This window comes from Motacilla alba, chromosome 6 (assembly GCF_015832195.1).
Source record: "Motacilla alba alba isolate MOTALB_02 chromosome 6, Motacilla_alba_V1.0_pri, whole genome shotgun sequence".
Classification (NCBI taxonomy): Eukaryota; Metazoa; Chordata; class Aves; order Passeriformes; family Motacillidae; genus Motacilla; species Motacilla alba.
The window spans coordinates 950,995-968,333 of NC_052021.1; the positions used below are offsets into that span (position 1 = coordinate 950,995).

General features: G+C 44.7%; 1 protein-coding gene and 1 long non-coding RNA gene across 14 annotated transcripts in view; one reads left to right on the top strand and one right to left on the bottom strand.

Moving 5' to 3' along the window:
- LOC119702332 overlaps window positions 1-16,495 on the top strand; it is a 43,212-nt gene extending 26,717 nt beyond the window's left edge. For 3 of the 6 annotated variants that reach the window (XR_005257325.1, XR_005257328.1, XR_005257330.1), the window contains 3 exons: window positions 4,715-4,827; window positions 8,877-8,936; window positions 9,247-16,495. This is a non-coding gene — a long non-coding RNA (uncharacterized LOC119702332). The remainder of the gene's footprint in view (window positions 1-4,714; window positions 4,828-8,876; window positions 8,937-9,246) is intronic. The other 3 variants (XR_005257327.1, XR_005257329.1, XR_005257326.1) reach the window with 3 other exon arrangements.
- CTNNA3 (catenin alpha 3) overlaps window positions 2,404-17,339 on the bottom strand; it is a 421,074-nt gene continuing 406,138 nt past the window's right edge. For 7 of the 8 annotated variants that reach the window (XM_038140208.1, XM_038140206.1, XM_038140209.1 and 4 more), the window contains one exon: window positions 4,175-4,462. In XM_038140208.1, coding sequence (XP_037996136.1) covers window positions 4,175-4,462 — 288 coding nt within the window. Of the gene's footprint in view, window positions 4,463-17,339 lie in introns of all 8 variants that reach the window. The other variant, XM_038140205.1, reaches the window with a different exon arrangement.

Below are 17,339 nucleotides of genomic sequence, written 5' to 3' on the forward strand. Positions count from 1 at the left end.
AATGAAGCAGCCCAGGGACAGAGGCTTGTTGGAGCAGGGAGTACCAGCTCCTTTAACCCTCCACCCCCCTGGAAGGAGCAGTGCCTGACCCACAGATCCTGAGCTGTGGGGTGGTGGCCGCTGCTGGAGTCATGTGCTGCCTTCTGTGAAGGAAACTGAAAACTGCAGCAGAAGAGCCAATGGCTCTAAAATGACCAGGCTGATAAGAGATTTGGGGTTGAGAGGAAACATCATCCTGCAGAGGGCATCTCTGTAGTCTCCAGCCTACTTTAACACAGTCATTTCCACCATCGGGAAGTATAATGGGAATATTTCCTATCCTGTAAAAAGCTCCTTAAAACTGTTAGATCCACCTACTGCAGTGCAAACTTTCATCTTAACTATTGCTTTTAGGCTGGAGCCAAAAATTAGTTCCTCAGCTTCCAGTTCCTTAGACCATAGCAGCACATTCCTCCTGTTGATGAGAGACATCAGGGGCTTTAAAGTATTTTCATGGTTTGTTTGCCATTTCTGCTTTGGATGTATTTTTCTTTATGCCAAGAAAGTTTCCAGTGAGTTGTGGTTTATTATTTGAAAGGTGGTATTTTTCAGTGCAGCAACACCCCTTCCAGTGCACAACACAAAATCCATGGCTTTTTAATTAACACTGCTAGTGCATTTTCTTCCCTTTAAGAAGTTGTTGTGCAAAAACCAAGCCCGCTGATGACCTTGGGGAGAGAGAGAGTGATCTGCTTGATCTTTAATTATTATTTAATTACTCTTATGCTAAATTGCCTCTACTAGACAATATCAGATGAGTGCTTTTGTTCTGCTAATGCCCAGGGGCATGAGGGGGTTCTTTACCTGTTATAACCTGGCAGAGCTCCCTCAGTGTTCCAGGCCCAGCCCGTGGGATGCAGAGGATTCTGTGGGGAAGGACAGGAGCTGGGAGCCCAGCAGAGGGCTGGGGAGGGTCCCTGGGCCGTGGGTGTCCGAGAGCTGCTGGCAGGGAGGGGGAAGGGGAGGTGAGTGCTGCTTTCCAGGCTGTTGGGATGCAGGGCTGGGAGGCAGGAACAGGCACCAGCCCTCGCTGCAGCCACAGCTCAGGCACAGGGGTTTACTTATCTCTTTTCCTGAGCTTAACTTACTGGCAAGTCCCCAGAGTTCAACTGAGAGCAACACACAAGGGATAAGTAATATCTGGAAACAAAAACAGGTTTTACATAGGATTTTATGATTGACTGCTGATACTTTTTTTTTTTTTTTTTTTTGTCAAAAAGAAAACTTTTAAAGGCCCATGAAAGAACTTTCTATATCAACATATTTCTCTCAAATGCTCCGGCTGCAGACTCACAGAGAATAAAGGACACAAGCCTTTCAAAAATCACTGCAGGACTTTTAGAACACCATGCCTGGCCTGATGTCAAGCTGCTTAGTTGTGTTCTTTAGTAGAGATGCAGCTAGAGAGTTTCCCTAGTGGTACCAGGCTATGCTGGGAGAAAAAGCACATTGGCTGTTTATAAAAAAAAAAAAAAATAAATAAATTGAACAGCTTCGAGATTCATGGAAATGATGCAGACCTGTCCTCTCAAACTAATGGGCTTCAGCAATGGGACTCTCACTTTCTACTGCTCTAGTGAAAATTTTTAATATAAAATTGCCTTCAGTCATCCATCACACTTTGCTCCATGATGTGGTAATGGGGAGAGGCCAAGGCAGGCTAATGAAATAATCGGAGCTGCTGAGGTGAGAAAGCTGCAGCTCTGCCAGGCTGAGAGCAGCTGAGGGAACAGTGTGCTGGTGAGGAGCAGGCAGAAACTGGGGTAGAAGTTATGCTCTGAAAGCTGGGCTAGCAGGGAATGAGGAGATTGCAGGAAGAATGAGGAGCTGCTTGGAGTAACACTGAGCAGTTCACCCTCCTTCAGAAATTCTCCCTCGTGGCAGGGAAGTGGTGGTTCCCTGCTTCCCAGGCTGGCTGAAGGGTGATGAGCTGGGCTTTTTACGGCTCCAGGACTTCTTACCCTTTGCCTCCTTAGCCAGGAATAAACTTTTTCACTTGGGATTGAATTTGACCCAAGGTAAATTTCGTCTAGATTTGATTATTGCTCTTCTCAACAGCCTGCAGAGGGTTTTAAATTCCTTGTTCATTTAGAGGGTGGTTTTGTGTAATAAATTGCTGTGTTGAGATCAAACTGGCTACTGAGCATGACCAGGGAAGGACCAGAGACTGGCAGTGCAGGAAGGAGCCCGAAATGAAGCAGTAAAATGTGCTTTAGTAATACTGGTGCTCAAAAACCTCTCCGGTAGAGCAGCTAATGGAGCACACACAGTGTGCTGGAAGGAAGGCTGGTGCTTCTGTGAGCACACCTGGCAGGCCTTGAACTTCAGACACACTGAAAAATCCCACAACACTGAGGCAGCTTCTCAAGGTGTACATGCTTTTTTATTAATAATGTGGTACCAAGGCACTAGTTACAAACATTTGACATCGAGGTGACCAGGATCAAAGGTGTTACCTGGAGACAGGAGGGTTCAGGACAGTCACGCTCCCAAAGCAGCCCACAAGGCTGCGTCAGCTTACCCGCTGCCTCTGGAGCCCTGGGAGGAGCAGCAAAGTCAGGAGACATTACTGACATCTTGCTGCAAACAGGCTGGAGGGAACTGGAGTTAGAAAAAGGTGATTTTCTTCCCAACTTTTCCTTTTGTTCCATTTAACTGATTGCAAGGTTAGGGAAGGTGGAAGAATAATCTGTAGAATTTTTAATTCATGAGCACTATAGTTTCACAGGGTTTTATACCCAGCAGCCTAGAAATTACCCTGCTCCAGCATCCTGAGCTGACAAACATAGCAGCCCCAAGAGGAAAGGCACAGTTTAGGGTTATTTGTGCTGCCCACACTGGGCTGGGTCAGGCACTGCTGTGCAAGCATGGCAATAAATGACCTGGAGCAGCAGCCCAGAATGTGGAGCCATCCCATAATGGCAGGCAGTGACACACAGGAAGCTCTGGCTTTTGAGGGAGCCCTTTCACCTTGGCAAATGTAGAAGGCCATGCTGAAGGATCTACGGAATGGCCAAGCAAAGACATCTTGAGTAACAAATGTAGTCTGGGAAGGATTCATGACCTGGCAAAAAGGCAAGTTAGATCCTTCTAAAAACATTAGTCCAAGTGGATTTCAGACTCAAAAGTATTTAGAAAAGACTAGTTTTTCTTTAAGTACATTGCAGAGGTCTGGACTAGCAGGATTTACCTTCATGACACATTTTGAGTGCAGGCATTCAGCACTCACCAGCAGAGTCTGGCATTTAGGAAGTCTGTCAGAAGTAACTTAATTCCCTACAGTTGCTTTGGAAAAGTCACCCCATTCCTAAGATTCAAGATACGTTTATTTCACACACTGGTCTCAGAATAATGATTTATTTCGAAGTTCTTCTTTTGTGCAGCAATCAGGAAAGTTTTTTTATTGTTAATGTCTGATTTATCTGAACTGCCAAATACAACAGCCAGCAGATTTATTTGGGCTCGCAGAAAAGAGCAGGGATCAGAACACAGATTCCTGTTCATGTTTCCAAAGGCCTTCTGAAGAGCTGTCACCCCTGCTGGCTTGCAGTCAGTGCTTTCTTTACTACATTGTTACATCCACGTTGTTCCAACACTTTGTGTGTTTTATCAAACATTTTCAGGCCTACATTTCCAAGGCATGGTTTTGGCCAAGGGCAAGACTTTGGATGCTGCAGTCTGGACCCAGGTTTAGGGCCCAGAGTCTGTGCTCAGCTGGGCAGCCCAGCTGACCTGGTCACGGGGTGACAATGCCCAGTGGGGACCTGGCCCAGCAGCACAGTTACAAATCCTGTGTGTCACACACAGACCCACTGCAGTGGGACCGCTCTCACCCCTGCTGAGGGAGCTCTTAAGGTTTGGTGACTGCAGGCTGGCTTTGGGCACTTGACACTTTGCTCCTTCCCAGCTGCAGGTGGGTCCAGCTGTGCAGAGATGCCAGAGCTTGTCACTGCAGGAGAATCAGTATTATTTTCAACTGTGTGCTTCTAACTAATCCAACAGCATTTTCAAATAATTTAAGTGAGTGTTATCTTAGAGATTTAGAGCAAAACATAGACATATATAATTATTAAGTAAGTAGGGGAAAAGATGAAAAATCATGGGAAATTCAAGATAAGAAAACAGTGGCAAAATATTAGACTATTTCTCTGCCTCTGAATTCACTCATGACTTGCACAGGATGGATTCTTTTCTTTGCAGAACCTTTTCTGACAGCAGCATAGATTTCTTCTGGCTTCTCTCTTTTAATCAGGGGCTTCTTCTCTGGAGCCTTCATCCTCCACATCACAACTGGATGTCGTGGGCCAGTAGGACTCTGAATCTTGATAATCTTTGTGGATGCAATATAGGACATCTTCACTGTCTGCACCACAGAATTCATTAAGTTTTTGGCAGCCTGAATTAGTGAAGTGACGCTGTCCAGCTGTAATAGGAAACAGAAACACCAGCCTAGAAGTCAGTGTGCTTTTAACCACAGTAGGCACAGGAATAAATACCAGTTAAAAAGTATGACTACCAGAGACTAAAGCATAATTCCCACATTTTCCTTTTGTATGTTTGATCACTGTGCTCATGCTCTGCTGCTCATATTTATTGTGATGTACGGAAATTCATGCTGGTGGAATATATAAATGCTTTGGAAGATAATGCTAATTGTTTTTTTTTTCCTTAACAGGAGTTGATGATGCTTGTCTGCAGGGTCCTATTGCAATTACTACTGAGGGGTAATGAAACCAACTTGAAGAGCTGTGAAAATGTGACCACTTGCTTCCTTTGTTTCAGCACTAGGTAAGGCCTCCAGTTGCTCCTGTCCCCTTCCAGGCTCCCACAAGTGCTCAGAAGCAGTGCTGGGATACTCTGAAGTGTCTGCCTCTGGCTCTGTCAGAGCTGCTGAACCTGCTCTCAGCAGCCAAAGAAGTGTATGGGATATTAAAAGTGGAGTCAGGCTTTGGCCTGACCCACAGAAATCCCAGTGACCCTGTGGCCTCTCCAGCTGCTTGGGGAGTGCCACCCAAGAGCAGAATGTAGAACAAACAAAGCCCATCACCTGCCCCAGCATCCAGCACAGCCACACCAGTGACACAGCAGGGGTGTCTTCTGTTACTGCTCATGGACAGGAAACAGGAGCACTGAGGGAAGCTCTCCATGGCTGGGATGCAGGAATAGTAGGATTACTCTTCAAAACAGGAGAGCCTTCACACTTCACCTTCTAAACATCCCCTTTGCTGAAACATTCGTGTAAAAGCACTGAAGCCAGTTCTCTGAAGGGCTGTCCATTGGTTTAGTGGCAGAGTGATCCTGTCCTTTGCCATCCAGCCCAACCCCAAGAGCCTTGGGCAAGGTACAGATTTACAAATGGGGTTATTAGGAGAGCTTAGAGGACTTCTCCCTTTGCCAGATCAAACAAATTGATCAGGTGAGAGAGGTGTGTTATTATTGCCTGTCTTCATTCTGATTGTGTAACACAAATACAAATAAGGCAGAAATAAAAAATTCAGCCAAGAGGCTGGATTTAGTTGCAATTTGGAAACACCTCTGAACTGGCAAAAAATCTTCCAGTTAATACAACACACAATGTTGCTCTCTGGAAATGCCAAAACCCCAAATTTTTAAAAAATTAAGATATCTGGTTGAATGCACACATATGTGTGATGGCAAACTGAAATTATCTCAATTCCCCAAGAAAAGGTGTAAAATCTACCAGATGGCCTCTAAAGTTCATTCTGTGCTGCAGCATGTGAACTGTCTAGCAAGGGCTGCCAGTCTGTGGTGTTTGCAGGGCACTGCTGCCATCAGAGGGTTGGTGGGTGTGTTTGGGGCTGGGATGTATGCACTGAATCACGGAGCTGGGCTGCCCAGCCCCTCAGCAGCCTTGGCCCTGCAGCACAGCTGCTGCCACACTCTTTGATGTGAACTTCAGTGCATGTGCTGACCCCCAAATTTCACACACTTCTTTATACATCTAATACATGTGAAACAAACAATTTCCCAAGGCTGCAGGCTGTGGGAAAGGTTTTGCTCAGAGCTCCTGTCCCACACTCCCAACACCTCTGCCGTGCACCCCTTTCCCGAGAGAGGCTGCCCTGAGGTGCAGCCCTAGCTCAGGGGCAGATGGAGGGAGGCCACACCTCACTGCTGGATGTTGTCACACAGCGTTTACTGGAGCAGGAGGAGACACAGCTTCGTAGGATCTTTTTTCTTTCATGCTAACCTGAGGACTGGTTGTACACAGACACACCTCTGCATGCATGCACACACATGAAATTTCAATTATCTGCTGCTATCTAGAACAGCTGACAACACCATAATCCTGACAGCCTCTTGAAATCTTTGAATAACTTCTTCTTTTTCCCCCCTACCCTAACAGTCCCTTTTCCAGCACAGGCATATTAACTCTGCTATGAAGCTGCTGGGACAAAGAAAAAGATGGTTTTGCTTCTCTGGCAGATGGTAATGGACTTCAGAGGAAGCTTCTTCCCTGAAGTCTCCCAGTGACTGCAGTGTGTGTAACTGCTCCACCATTAAAGCCGCTGGGTGACAGAGGCATGTGAGGAGGGGTGGACAGTCCAGGGCTCCGTCACCCCATCACTGGGATCACAAAAACTGCATTTTATTGTTTTCTAAGCTATAATCATAGGTATCTACTATAAGCAGCAAAAAACTTCAGGGGTGCCTAGTTTTGATGAGGCTGGAACTGAAACCCAGTATGCACCATGTCAGCCTCGTAGTCTGACACAGGCTCTGGGAGGGGGACACCTGCCAACTGCAGCATTTTAAATGCTGAACAGCCAAAGCCTGACTCCAAGCCCAACTGCAAAGCTGTTCTAAGAGGCAGAATTCCCCTGCCCCTTGCCATGCCAGAGGAACTGAACCTCTGCCATAGCATTAAAGCTCTACAAAAGATGCCCCGAGCCACAAAGAGCTGTGCAGGTACCTGGCCCCAAGCTGTGACAAACTGCTCTGTGTGTTCCCTTCTGCAAGGCAGCGACCTAGGGCCCACCAAGAGTGTCTGACCTGGGGTTTTGCTGCATTACCTGGGCTGGACTGAGTCAGAACAGGCACTGAGGTACAGGGACACTGAGTTAATGCTGCCCTTTAGGCTGTGTGCCCACAGCACTGGCTGTGTCCATGTGCCTACCTGTCCCTTCACCTTTCTGATGCATCTCGCATTTGCCTTCTAAAGAGGAAGGTTGTGTTGGGATGGGGTATTAACTGCATTCAGAATTTTGGAGAAGTTTTTAGATGTTCTTAGATGTGTACTACAGATGGTAACAATCTGGCCATACATTTAATTTCCTTTTTTTTTTTTGGCTTTAGAGAGCAGTTGTTTCTCTACCTCAATGCCAGTAACACTGTACAGTTTGGTGGAAATCTGTTCTATAAAACTGATGTACTCAAGAACTGTCTTCAGTTGGATGCTTTTATCTCAGATATTCAGCAGGCTCTTCAAGGTCTCATATCCAGGAAAACTGAAGACATGAAACTTGGCATAAATAAAAGCCTGATAAAATATTCATTGAGCGTTTAAGTCCATTTGACTTAGAGAGATGTAGCTGCAAACTCTTCAATGCACAGCAAGCGGTACATAAAGATTCACTGGTAAAACAAACAAACCAACCAAGACCAAACTAAAAACCTGTTTTATTTTTGCCTAACTTTACTTTTGCTCTTTCAGTATTTTCCATGGAGATGCAACATCCCCGCCTTCAGATTTTACAGGTCTGACTGTGTAAGACAGTAATTCATTAAAGGCTTTAGGAAAAACATCCCGTGACATTTCTTTCCTCACCTGTCCTGTGAGCAACAGTACTTGGCTGCCATTGCAAAAGGAATTCAGAATTATTCTGACCACTGTAATTTCCCACTGAGATGAAACATACATGATACAGAGCAGATGACAGTATTTTTTAAGAAAAAAAAAAAAACAAAAACACCCCAAATCAGGCTAGCAGCACTCATGCTGAAATCCACTCTCCCTTCTCCAGCACTTTTATTCCTCCTCTGTAGTAAGTCCTGAGAGCAAGAAAGCAAACTCTCCTCTGCATAACAAAGCTGAAGGAAAATGTTAGACAAGAAATGAATTCTGAAACTTTTTTTTCCAGTTTGCTTACATGCACTGTATTATTCTCATTTTGGTAAAGTAATTTCATCTCTTGGCAGTAGTGGCAATCCATTGCTATGAAATGCAAACTGATACGGGCAGTTATTTTTAATATTCTGAATAACAAAGATAATAATGACTTAGAAACTGAAGAAACCCTTTTGCTGTCAAAGTGCAGTAAGAAATGCTTCCAGTGTACCACGTCAGCCAGTAGCTGTATCTGGTGCAGCAGTGAAATACAAGCTCTGCTTACTGCAGGGCATGCAGAGAGGCCAGGCTTCCTCCTGCTCCCATTGCTGCTGTGATGTGCAGGTGCTGTCCCTCTGCCCTAAGGCAGTGACAGACACTTTGTGCCTTTGGGGACAAAGCTGTGTGGGCCTACAGAACAGCAAAGTGTTCTGTGTACACCTGCAGCCCCAGCTGGGACACCTGGACTGCTCTGCTGGGAGTGTTATTGGAGTTCTGCAGGGAACTGTAAGGTTCTGCTGTTTGAGAACAGATGAATCAGTTTGCTGTTTAAAGTATTCCAAGTTGTATCTACAGTTCACCTAGATTTAGGTTTTCCATATAGGTGGAAGCTGAGAACTGAACGCCAAATACAGACTTTTTGATCAGTGTTTTTATTAAGAATTGATTTTAATTGAAACACAAGGTTCATTATGTAAATTCCTAGAAGCAGATTTCCTTTGGTACACTATACCAAGAGACTAAGACTGATTTTTTATTTCTTTGACAGCTACATCTGAACTACATTTTTGTGGAGAGCATCGAGTATCTGAGTACTGCCACATTTCTGGTAAGGAGTCCTTACTATACTGTGCTTTTTATTTTAATCCTGCTTTTTTACTAGGTGTAACTAATTGCTGTTTTGAATTAATTTATGGGGGTTTTTTATGCTATTTTATGGTTATGGTTGCTATATAAAGTAGTCACTTAATCTCTTAAGATTAAAAGTAGCTGAACAATTAAAAAAAAAGTGAAATCTCCATTGTGGAAGGCACTGGAGTTTTAACTGGGCCTTGACCAGGATTTTAACACCACTTACTTGCCTGCTTTTCTGAGCCTCCCTTTTTTTCCCACTCAGAGTAGTGTTAATTTCTTTTTAGTGGAAATGGAGATCTTGGTCTAACCGTGGCACCAGAAGATGGGTGTCCAGGAAAAGCACAGCAAAGGTGGAACTGGAAGCACTTGGTTACTGCCAGGTATGCTCATGCAGCTGACAGAGGACATACACAAACTGTCACAGATTCAACCCCAGTACAGCTTAGATGGGAAATGAGCCAAAGGGAGCCTTGCCGTTATGATTCTTTTCTCTGGGAACTGTTCCCTCAGTGTTTTGCTCACCTCTGCTTCACCATGCTCTCACTCTGGGATACTGGAGAGGTTTCATCCCCATGGATGTGGCCTAAGGAAAACAGCTTCACTGCTTGAGTTTCTTTTCAAGGAACTGAGTTTTCCTAGAAACGTGGCTGTTCCATTGGTTATCTATGTTTGTGTGTCCATCCAGTGATTGCATTTAACACCTCAGGGGTGTCTGGGGTCTGTTCATGTTTTACCCATTTTTCAGGTGGGGAAATTGAATCTAATGGACTGAAAACTAACCATTACCAGAGTCTGCTTCAGGCTAAGCAGGATTCAAAGAACTGAAACTGAGTTCTATAATTAGGCCAGGCCTGTGTCCAAGTTAAATGATAAACAACTTACATTAAGGGCTGCAAAACTGTTCCTGTACAACACCATAATGGAGCAGACGCTTAGCCAGGCAGATAGCTCAGTCCCTCCCCACTACTGCTGTTTTCACTTCCAGGGAGGATTTTTAAAAAACAGACCCTTGAGGAAAAGAACAGTGGCTTAATATAAATCCTTTCCTTACTGTTGAGGAAGAAATTGAGTGTTTGTTGCAATAATATTTTACATACACTGAGGCTAAGAACTATAGGACACATCCTGATTTTGCTGTTTGCCAGAGTAATTATTACTAGGAAAAGTTAGCTGTCCTTTAGTGTTCATTACCAGAAATATTTCCTACTGCTTTAAATTTGTTTTTCTCAGTAGATGCAGTTTAGAATGCAGTAGGTAACTGAGCTCTCTGTAAGTGACTGACAGGAAAATCTATCCCTTGCTTTACTTCCAAAGGCCAGGATTTCTATATCCACACACCCGCCAGTGTACACTAGGAAAAAGCTAGAAAGGTATTGTGTTACTAAATAAAATAAAAAAAAACCCACAGTGAAATATTTCTGTCAACTCTCAGCAGAAGAAAACTTATGTCAGCTCTTGGGGGTTAATGTCAGCTTTTAGAAACTGAGCAGTTCAGTATTTTCAGAGTGAAATACTGAAATAAGTCATTTCATGCATGGTGTGAAGCCCTACAAATAACCTTCCCCCTTCCCCACTCAAACAGGCTGAACTAAGAGTTCTCAATGAGCACCAAGGAGAAACAGCAGCCAGGAGAAGCGAAGGGGCTGAGCATGGAGCAGGAGCTGTGCCCTGGTGCTCAGGGGCACGGCTGTCAGAGCAGCCACTGTGGATGTGAAGCAAGGGAAAAGGGATGCTGTTCCACCAAAGCCACAGCGCAGTGAGAGAGGGACAGCGGCACCGAAGGCAGAGCGATGAACCAGGTACCATAGAGACTCGAGTGGGCTGTCAGGGCAGCTCCTGTTCCAGTATGATTCGCAGCTTGCTCCTTTTAGCCCTTTGTTCCTTCCATCCAGGGCCACAGCAAGGCTGTTCTGCCCATCTCACTTCTCTTCCTGGGGAAAGCACAGCCAGACCCTAAAAGGAGCTGAAATGCCCTGCTCCCATCTCCTGCCCTGCTGAAGGGACAGCTCCTCTCCAGCAGCAGCTGACCCCTTCCAGTGGCAAAGGCGTGGGGCTGTTGGCCAGCTGCCACAGCGGTGCACGTTGGCCAGGGCAGCCTTTTCCTGGGGTATGGATATCCAGGGATTGGGACTGTGTCACCCAAAGGCCCGGGAGCAGAAACTCTCCCTTGCATTTTTCTAACTTGTGGCTTACAGCTTTGCCTTTGTGTTTTCACCTGTGGTTCAGCCCTCAAAGCTGGAACACATTCATTGCAGTGTCATGCTGGAAACTTGTGAGTTAACAGGCCCGGGAACTCGGGAAGGGAAACACATATTTCAGTCCAGCCTTGGAGCATGAAGTTAGACACATTAAAGCACCTCCATTTGGCACAAAAGCAGCCTGATGTCAGTGTTTAAATTAAAGTCTGGCTCTTGACACACCAGGGAGAAGAGCTGAAAATAAATGAAACATTTGCAGGAACAGCAAAGGGAAACAGCCCTTAGTGCACAGGTAAGGCTAGCCAACCTGGGGTGGAGGGGGAAGCTTCTGTCCAGTTAGCAAAGTCTGGAATATTGTGACTCTTAAAGAGTTTGCTCTTCAAGACCCTTCCTTTTAAGGCCAAAAAGCTTTATGTCTCTTGCCAAGTACAATATAAAATGAAACATAAGAAGATAATGCCTATAAATAGCACAAAACAGAATTGCCTGACGAAAGTAATGGAGCACAGTATTAGTATGTAAGATACGTTCATTTTCTGCCCTGTGATACAATTCTCTCTAGTAAAGCCATTGTTGGAAAAAGAGCAAACTGGCAAGGTAACTGTCAATCTGCATACTGCAAATGTTATGCCATTATTTTGGGCCTGAAGAGGCACCAGTTTAATTAACAGAACGAAATGTCCATTTCCTATTTAATCAGTCCTAATGAAGACTTTGTGAATCCTCACCATTTGGATTTGTGCAGCTTAGAACCTGGCAATGCAAGTACTCTCAATATTGGGTGGGCATATGAAAGACTAAATAGTGAGCAAGGAATTTTTAATGAATGAAAATAACAAAACTGCAATGAATGGAAACCGAGAAGGTGATGAATCCACATCTCTTCCTCTCTTTTTCTGTACCCCCTCCATAATGAGGGGCTGACTTGAAAGAAAGTACCGGAGCTTGGGAATGGACAGTGAGAAAAGCAGACTACAAGCGTGTGTAGCCTGGAGTCCAAAAGCCACTAAACAAGGAGAGCAGTGAGAAGAGCTGCCAGCTGGGAAGTCCACAAAGCATCCCAGCTGCCCCAGGGAAAGTGGCCTAACTAACCTCCACTGATGCTACAGGCAGGTATGAACTGCAGTAAGAAACCGACACCCCCCCATCCCCCAGGGCGGCGGGGGCTGAGCACTGTGGCAGGGCAGACACGGGCACAGGGCACACAGATCAAAAACAGCTCAAGAGGACTGAGCTGTGTTTATGGATTTCAACAGTTTTTAATATGCATAATGCTCTTTGTTGTCATTCCATGCTGGCAGCCAGCAGCACCTTCTCCAGTGCAGATCATCATGTAGGTGAGTTTACTGCTGACAGAGACACAGCTGCCCTTGTCCCATGGCACTGCCACCCACTGCTCCGTGGTACCACCCAAGGTTAACCTGGAGCACCAGTTTAGGGCTCCTTTGGTTTAAGGCTCCTTGCTCCACCACAGCATCATCCAGAACTGGTAAGACAGTGACTGTGGCTGCTCTGTTTCAAGAAGACAGTTCTTTCTTTTTCAGGTCTGCAAATACGTGACGCTACATCCTCTGCTTTTCATCCCTCTCTTCCTCTCCATTGGTCCTTAGGTTTCAAGAGAGGCTGGTTTGGGTTATTTTTTGAATGAACTGCTACTCTTATGAGAAGGAATTTTCCTTGAAGGTGATTTAAACCCGAGACCCTTGTGCACAGTTCTCATGGTTGGAGAAGGGAGGTGTGGGGTTAATGTAAGAGCTATCTCAGAACAGTGCTTTTATGTGTGGATTCCACCAGCTGGTACTCAAAGTGGATTTGTCACTGTGGAAGTTGGCACTGACCCATCTGAACGTGGAAATGTGTCATTTCTCACAGGACAGCAGCTTCCCCCCTCAGCTTTTGTGCTGCTAGATGCCTGTCCCAGCTCCTGAAGGAGGTGGGAGATGAGGCAGGGACTGTGAGGAGCCAATGCCAGCCAGAGGAGGGGAGGATGCCCAAGGACCTGGGAGGTCATTCCTGCACACACCTACATGGATGCAAGGGGAAGCAAAGAATGGAGAAACCTGAGTATGATTATTTCCTAATTCTCTTTCTGGAAGATTTCTTTTCCTGTCGCAGATCTTCACTAATCAGAGGATGGATTCAGTTTCGGGTATTTGGAGACTCCCAAGTTTTTTACTTAATGCACCATAAAACCTTTACTATCTGCAAGGGCTTGCTGTCTCCTTTTCTGATTCTCAATCAGACAAGATCAGGACAGGGGAGAATATAAAATATAATCCTCTTCCAGCTACAGTTCTGATTCCTGTATTTTCTAATGGAGTTCTAATATTATTTTCTGGGGAGGAAGACAGTGGGAAAGGGGAAAATAACCCCTCTGCTGTCTCACACAGAACATGGGTTTGTCACTTATTTCAAGGCTGGCTACCCTAGCAATGTGACCAATTTCTAAAGGCCCCACATGCACTTTCAAAACTGGAACTTGTTCCAGCTTTTAAGAAAAGCAATTCAATAACCAGCCATTTTATACCACTAGTGCATTTCTTTCCCTCTCGACTGAACAATTTATCTGAACAATGTAAAGCCCACTATTATTCTAAAACTGAAGCAATTAAAACATAAAGAGTTAAATTAATACAAAAAGGCCATCACTGGCTGGTTGGGCTGCAGTTTCAGATAACCACAATTTTAACTGCAGAGGGGCAGTTGAGCACAGTCAGTCACAAATGGCCTCCCCAAGACAGAGATCAGGGAGACTTTTTTCAATTTTCTAGAAATTTTTCGTAACCACTGGCACCAACCATGTCTCCACTGTCTTTAAAAGGTCAGGGGTGAGAGCACAGGTCTCTTTTGACGCTGGCTAGCAATCTGACTCTTTTCTATGTAGCACCCATGATATTTTAAAAAAAAAAAAAAGAACACACTCACTGTTGAAGCATTTTCTAAGATCATTTAAGAGAATCATTAGCAACCTTTCAGCATCTCACCTTGACTTCACAGAATCCCCCCCAAAGCCATTCAGGCCTCTAAGCACATTCTTCATTTCCACTGACTCCCAAATGAAGCACCTACAGACTGTTTATTGAACTAGAAAGGACTGGTGCAGCACATGGGGCAACAACTACTGCACTGCTTGAGCCCTGCGCGCAGCACAGCTGCAGGCCCGAGCGTGCCAGCGGCCCGGGGCAGAGAAGCAGCTGGCAGCGAGACTGTGATTGGCCGCAGCAGCATATGAGCAGGAAGCTGATTGGACGGTAGGATGCACAGGCAGAGTATGAGCAGGAAGCTGATTGGACGGTAGGATGCACAGGCAGAGTATGAGCAGGAAGCTGATTGGACAGCAGCATGCGTGGGCAGCAGCACGGCAGCTGAGCCAGCCAATGGGTGCCCTTCTTCCGTTCAATTCCGTGAAGTCTCGGGTTGGTGTCAGTTATGTTGGATTAAAATTAAAGGTAGAAAAAGGGGCCGGTTTCTACAATAAAGGGATCTCCTTCAGATGCATAAGGGGGTCCGTGTTGCTTTGTTCCCCACTGCTACAAACACGCAGTTGGCTTTCTGAAGTTTCTGGATGCACACAGGACAAGTTCTCACCCTCCTTCCTTGAAGCAGGGTTAGGATGTATAGTCAGCTCTTCGGGATTATCAATGAAGTTAAATTTGGGGTTTCATTTTTAGAACTTAAAATTTTTGCACTAGACAGATTGTGCACTGTTGACAGGCGTGACACAACAAAAAAAGGTAAAGAAAACAATATGAGTATTCTACAGCAGGAGGCAGAAATAGCAAGAACCAAACTTGGTTCCAATATTTGGCTTTACTGTAACCCACACTGGTCACAGAACTGCTTGTGAAAAGAAACAGGTAAGGAAGAGAAACTTTGTTAATGTGCTGCCCAAGTGAAAAATAGCAGTGGCTTCAGAAATTATACATTCAATTAAAATTATGTAACTGTACATTCCAGAGGTTCAAATGTGGTGTCTAAATTGCCATTTAAATTAGCCAGCACAAGCATCCTATAGAAATTAGTGTTTCAAATCTCACTGCAGCCACAAAGGCTCATTTCTGATTATTTATAAACCACATAAAATGTAATAATAGTTTTAATGAAAGATAAATAGGGATAGGTAGGCCTAGAGACAGAAATAGGTGTGTACAGATATTGATGGGTAGAGACAGGGCTAGACAGGCACAGGGAGAGGCAGAGATAGGTACAGAGAGGTTGACACAGGCAGAGGAAGCTCTAGAGAGAGCTGTGGGTATAGACAGGGGCAGATAGGTACAGACAGACATGGACAGGTAGAGAGGCTGAAAGATGTGGACAGACAGAGAGAGGTGCTGACAGATTTTGCCAAGCAGAATGTTTTGTCAACGTTTTTGACTGGGAGAGGTAGTGACAGGTACACATAGACATTGACAGATAGACACAGGTACAGACAGATCCTGACAGAATCTGTTAGATCCTGACAGATTCTCTAAGATTTTAGCTGATTCTGTTAGATTTTGGCAGATTCTGACACATTTTGACAAATTCTCTTGTATTCTGACAGGTTCTGACAGAGATATTGGCAGTGCTGGAGACAGATCTTTGACAGAGGTTTTGTCAGATATTGACAGGCACTGAGAGGGAATATATAAGGACAGAGAGTGACAAGTGCTGACAGGTGGAGTAAGTACAGATGGATAGAGACATGTATAGATGACTAGTGATACATATAGATATATAGGTAGAGATGTGTATATATAGAGAGGTGTAGATAGATATAGATACATACAGACAGAGATAGGTTTAGACAGGCAGAGCTAAATATTGACAGGTATAGATAGGTACTGACAGGTATGGACAGACACAGGTTAGTATCAGCACGTACAGACAGGCAGAGATAGGTATGGTTTGACAGAGGCATATAGAGATAAGTACAGACAGGTATAGGTACAGATAGGCAGAGATAAGTATAGACAGGTATAGATAAATAGGGCTGTAGATAGGGATAGACAGATAGAGCAGGTGTGTAGATAGGTAGAGGTAGAAACAGAAAGGAAGAGATAGGGATAGACAAAGATGGGTAACCTGAGACAGGTATAGGTGGATAAAGACAGAGACAGGTACAGACAGATGGAGGGACATAGAGACAGGTATCACTGGGTGTACATAGGTATCGAGAGATACAGACAGATACAGATCAGGATACACAGAGATAGATTATTGCAGTGGTCTTCACTAACTGCAGGGCAGTCAGGACTTGGTGAAGGGAAGGAGAGATCTTGACTCCATTTCAGAAGGCTGGTTTATTATATTATGATATATATTACATTAAAAAAGACCACACTATAACTATACTACAAAGAACAGAGAGAAAGATTCATCAGAAGGCGAGACAGGAATAGAAAGGAATGAATAACAAAGTTTTGTGACTCCCAGAGAGTCCAAGAGCTGCTGCCTCCTCGACTGGCCACCAAGTAGAAACATCCCACATTGACCAATCGAGGAAGCACCTGCTGCATTCCACAGCAGCAGACAACAAATTGTTTACACTTGAAGCTGAGGCCCTTCAGCTTCTCAGGAGAAGAAAATCCTAGCAAAGGGATTTTCATAAAATATCATACCTACAATAGATGAATACAGATAGCCAGGGATAGGTACAGACACAGACAGAGGAGAGAGATACAGAGAGCGAGCATTCTGAACTGTGTGAGTGAAGTTCCCTTGAACACAGTGCAATGTGAAGGGTAGGAATGCATCCAGTGTCTTACCTGGTTTTGGTGCCATTTGGCAGACTTATACCTTGAAATCTCAATCCTGTGTGCTCCAGGTAGAAACATGTCACAGAACATGGGAATGCGAAGGCATTTTATGGGTGGCTATGCTGAGGCCAAGTGCATAAAAGTTCCATAAAAGCACAAAATGTCTTTTCCATGGCTAATGATACTTGGCTGTAAAGGAGCTAATAACTCTTAAAGCAAATTCAAGCAAAATCAATAAATTCACTCAGGAATGAAGTCACCTTGCTCTTCCTGTTATTTATTTCTGTAGACCTGTAGAATGTCTTGCAGCATTTTTTCTGGCCTGGAACTGCACCCCTGGACTGTGCAGTTTTTATTGTGTTCAGACACACAGATGAGCAAATTCCACATGTGTAAGCTAATGCACCTTAAGAGTTCTTCAAACCAAGCTACTTCGGAATA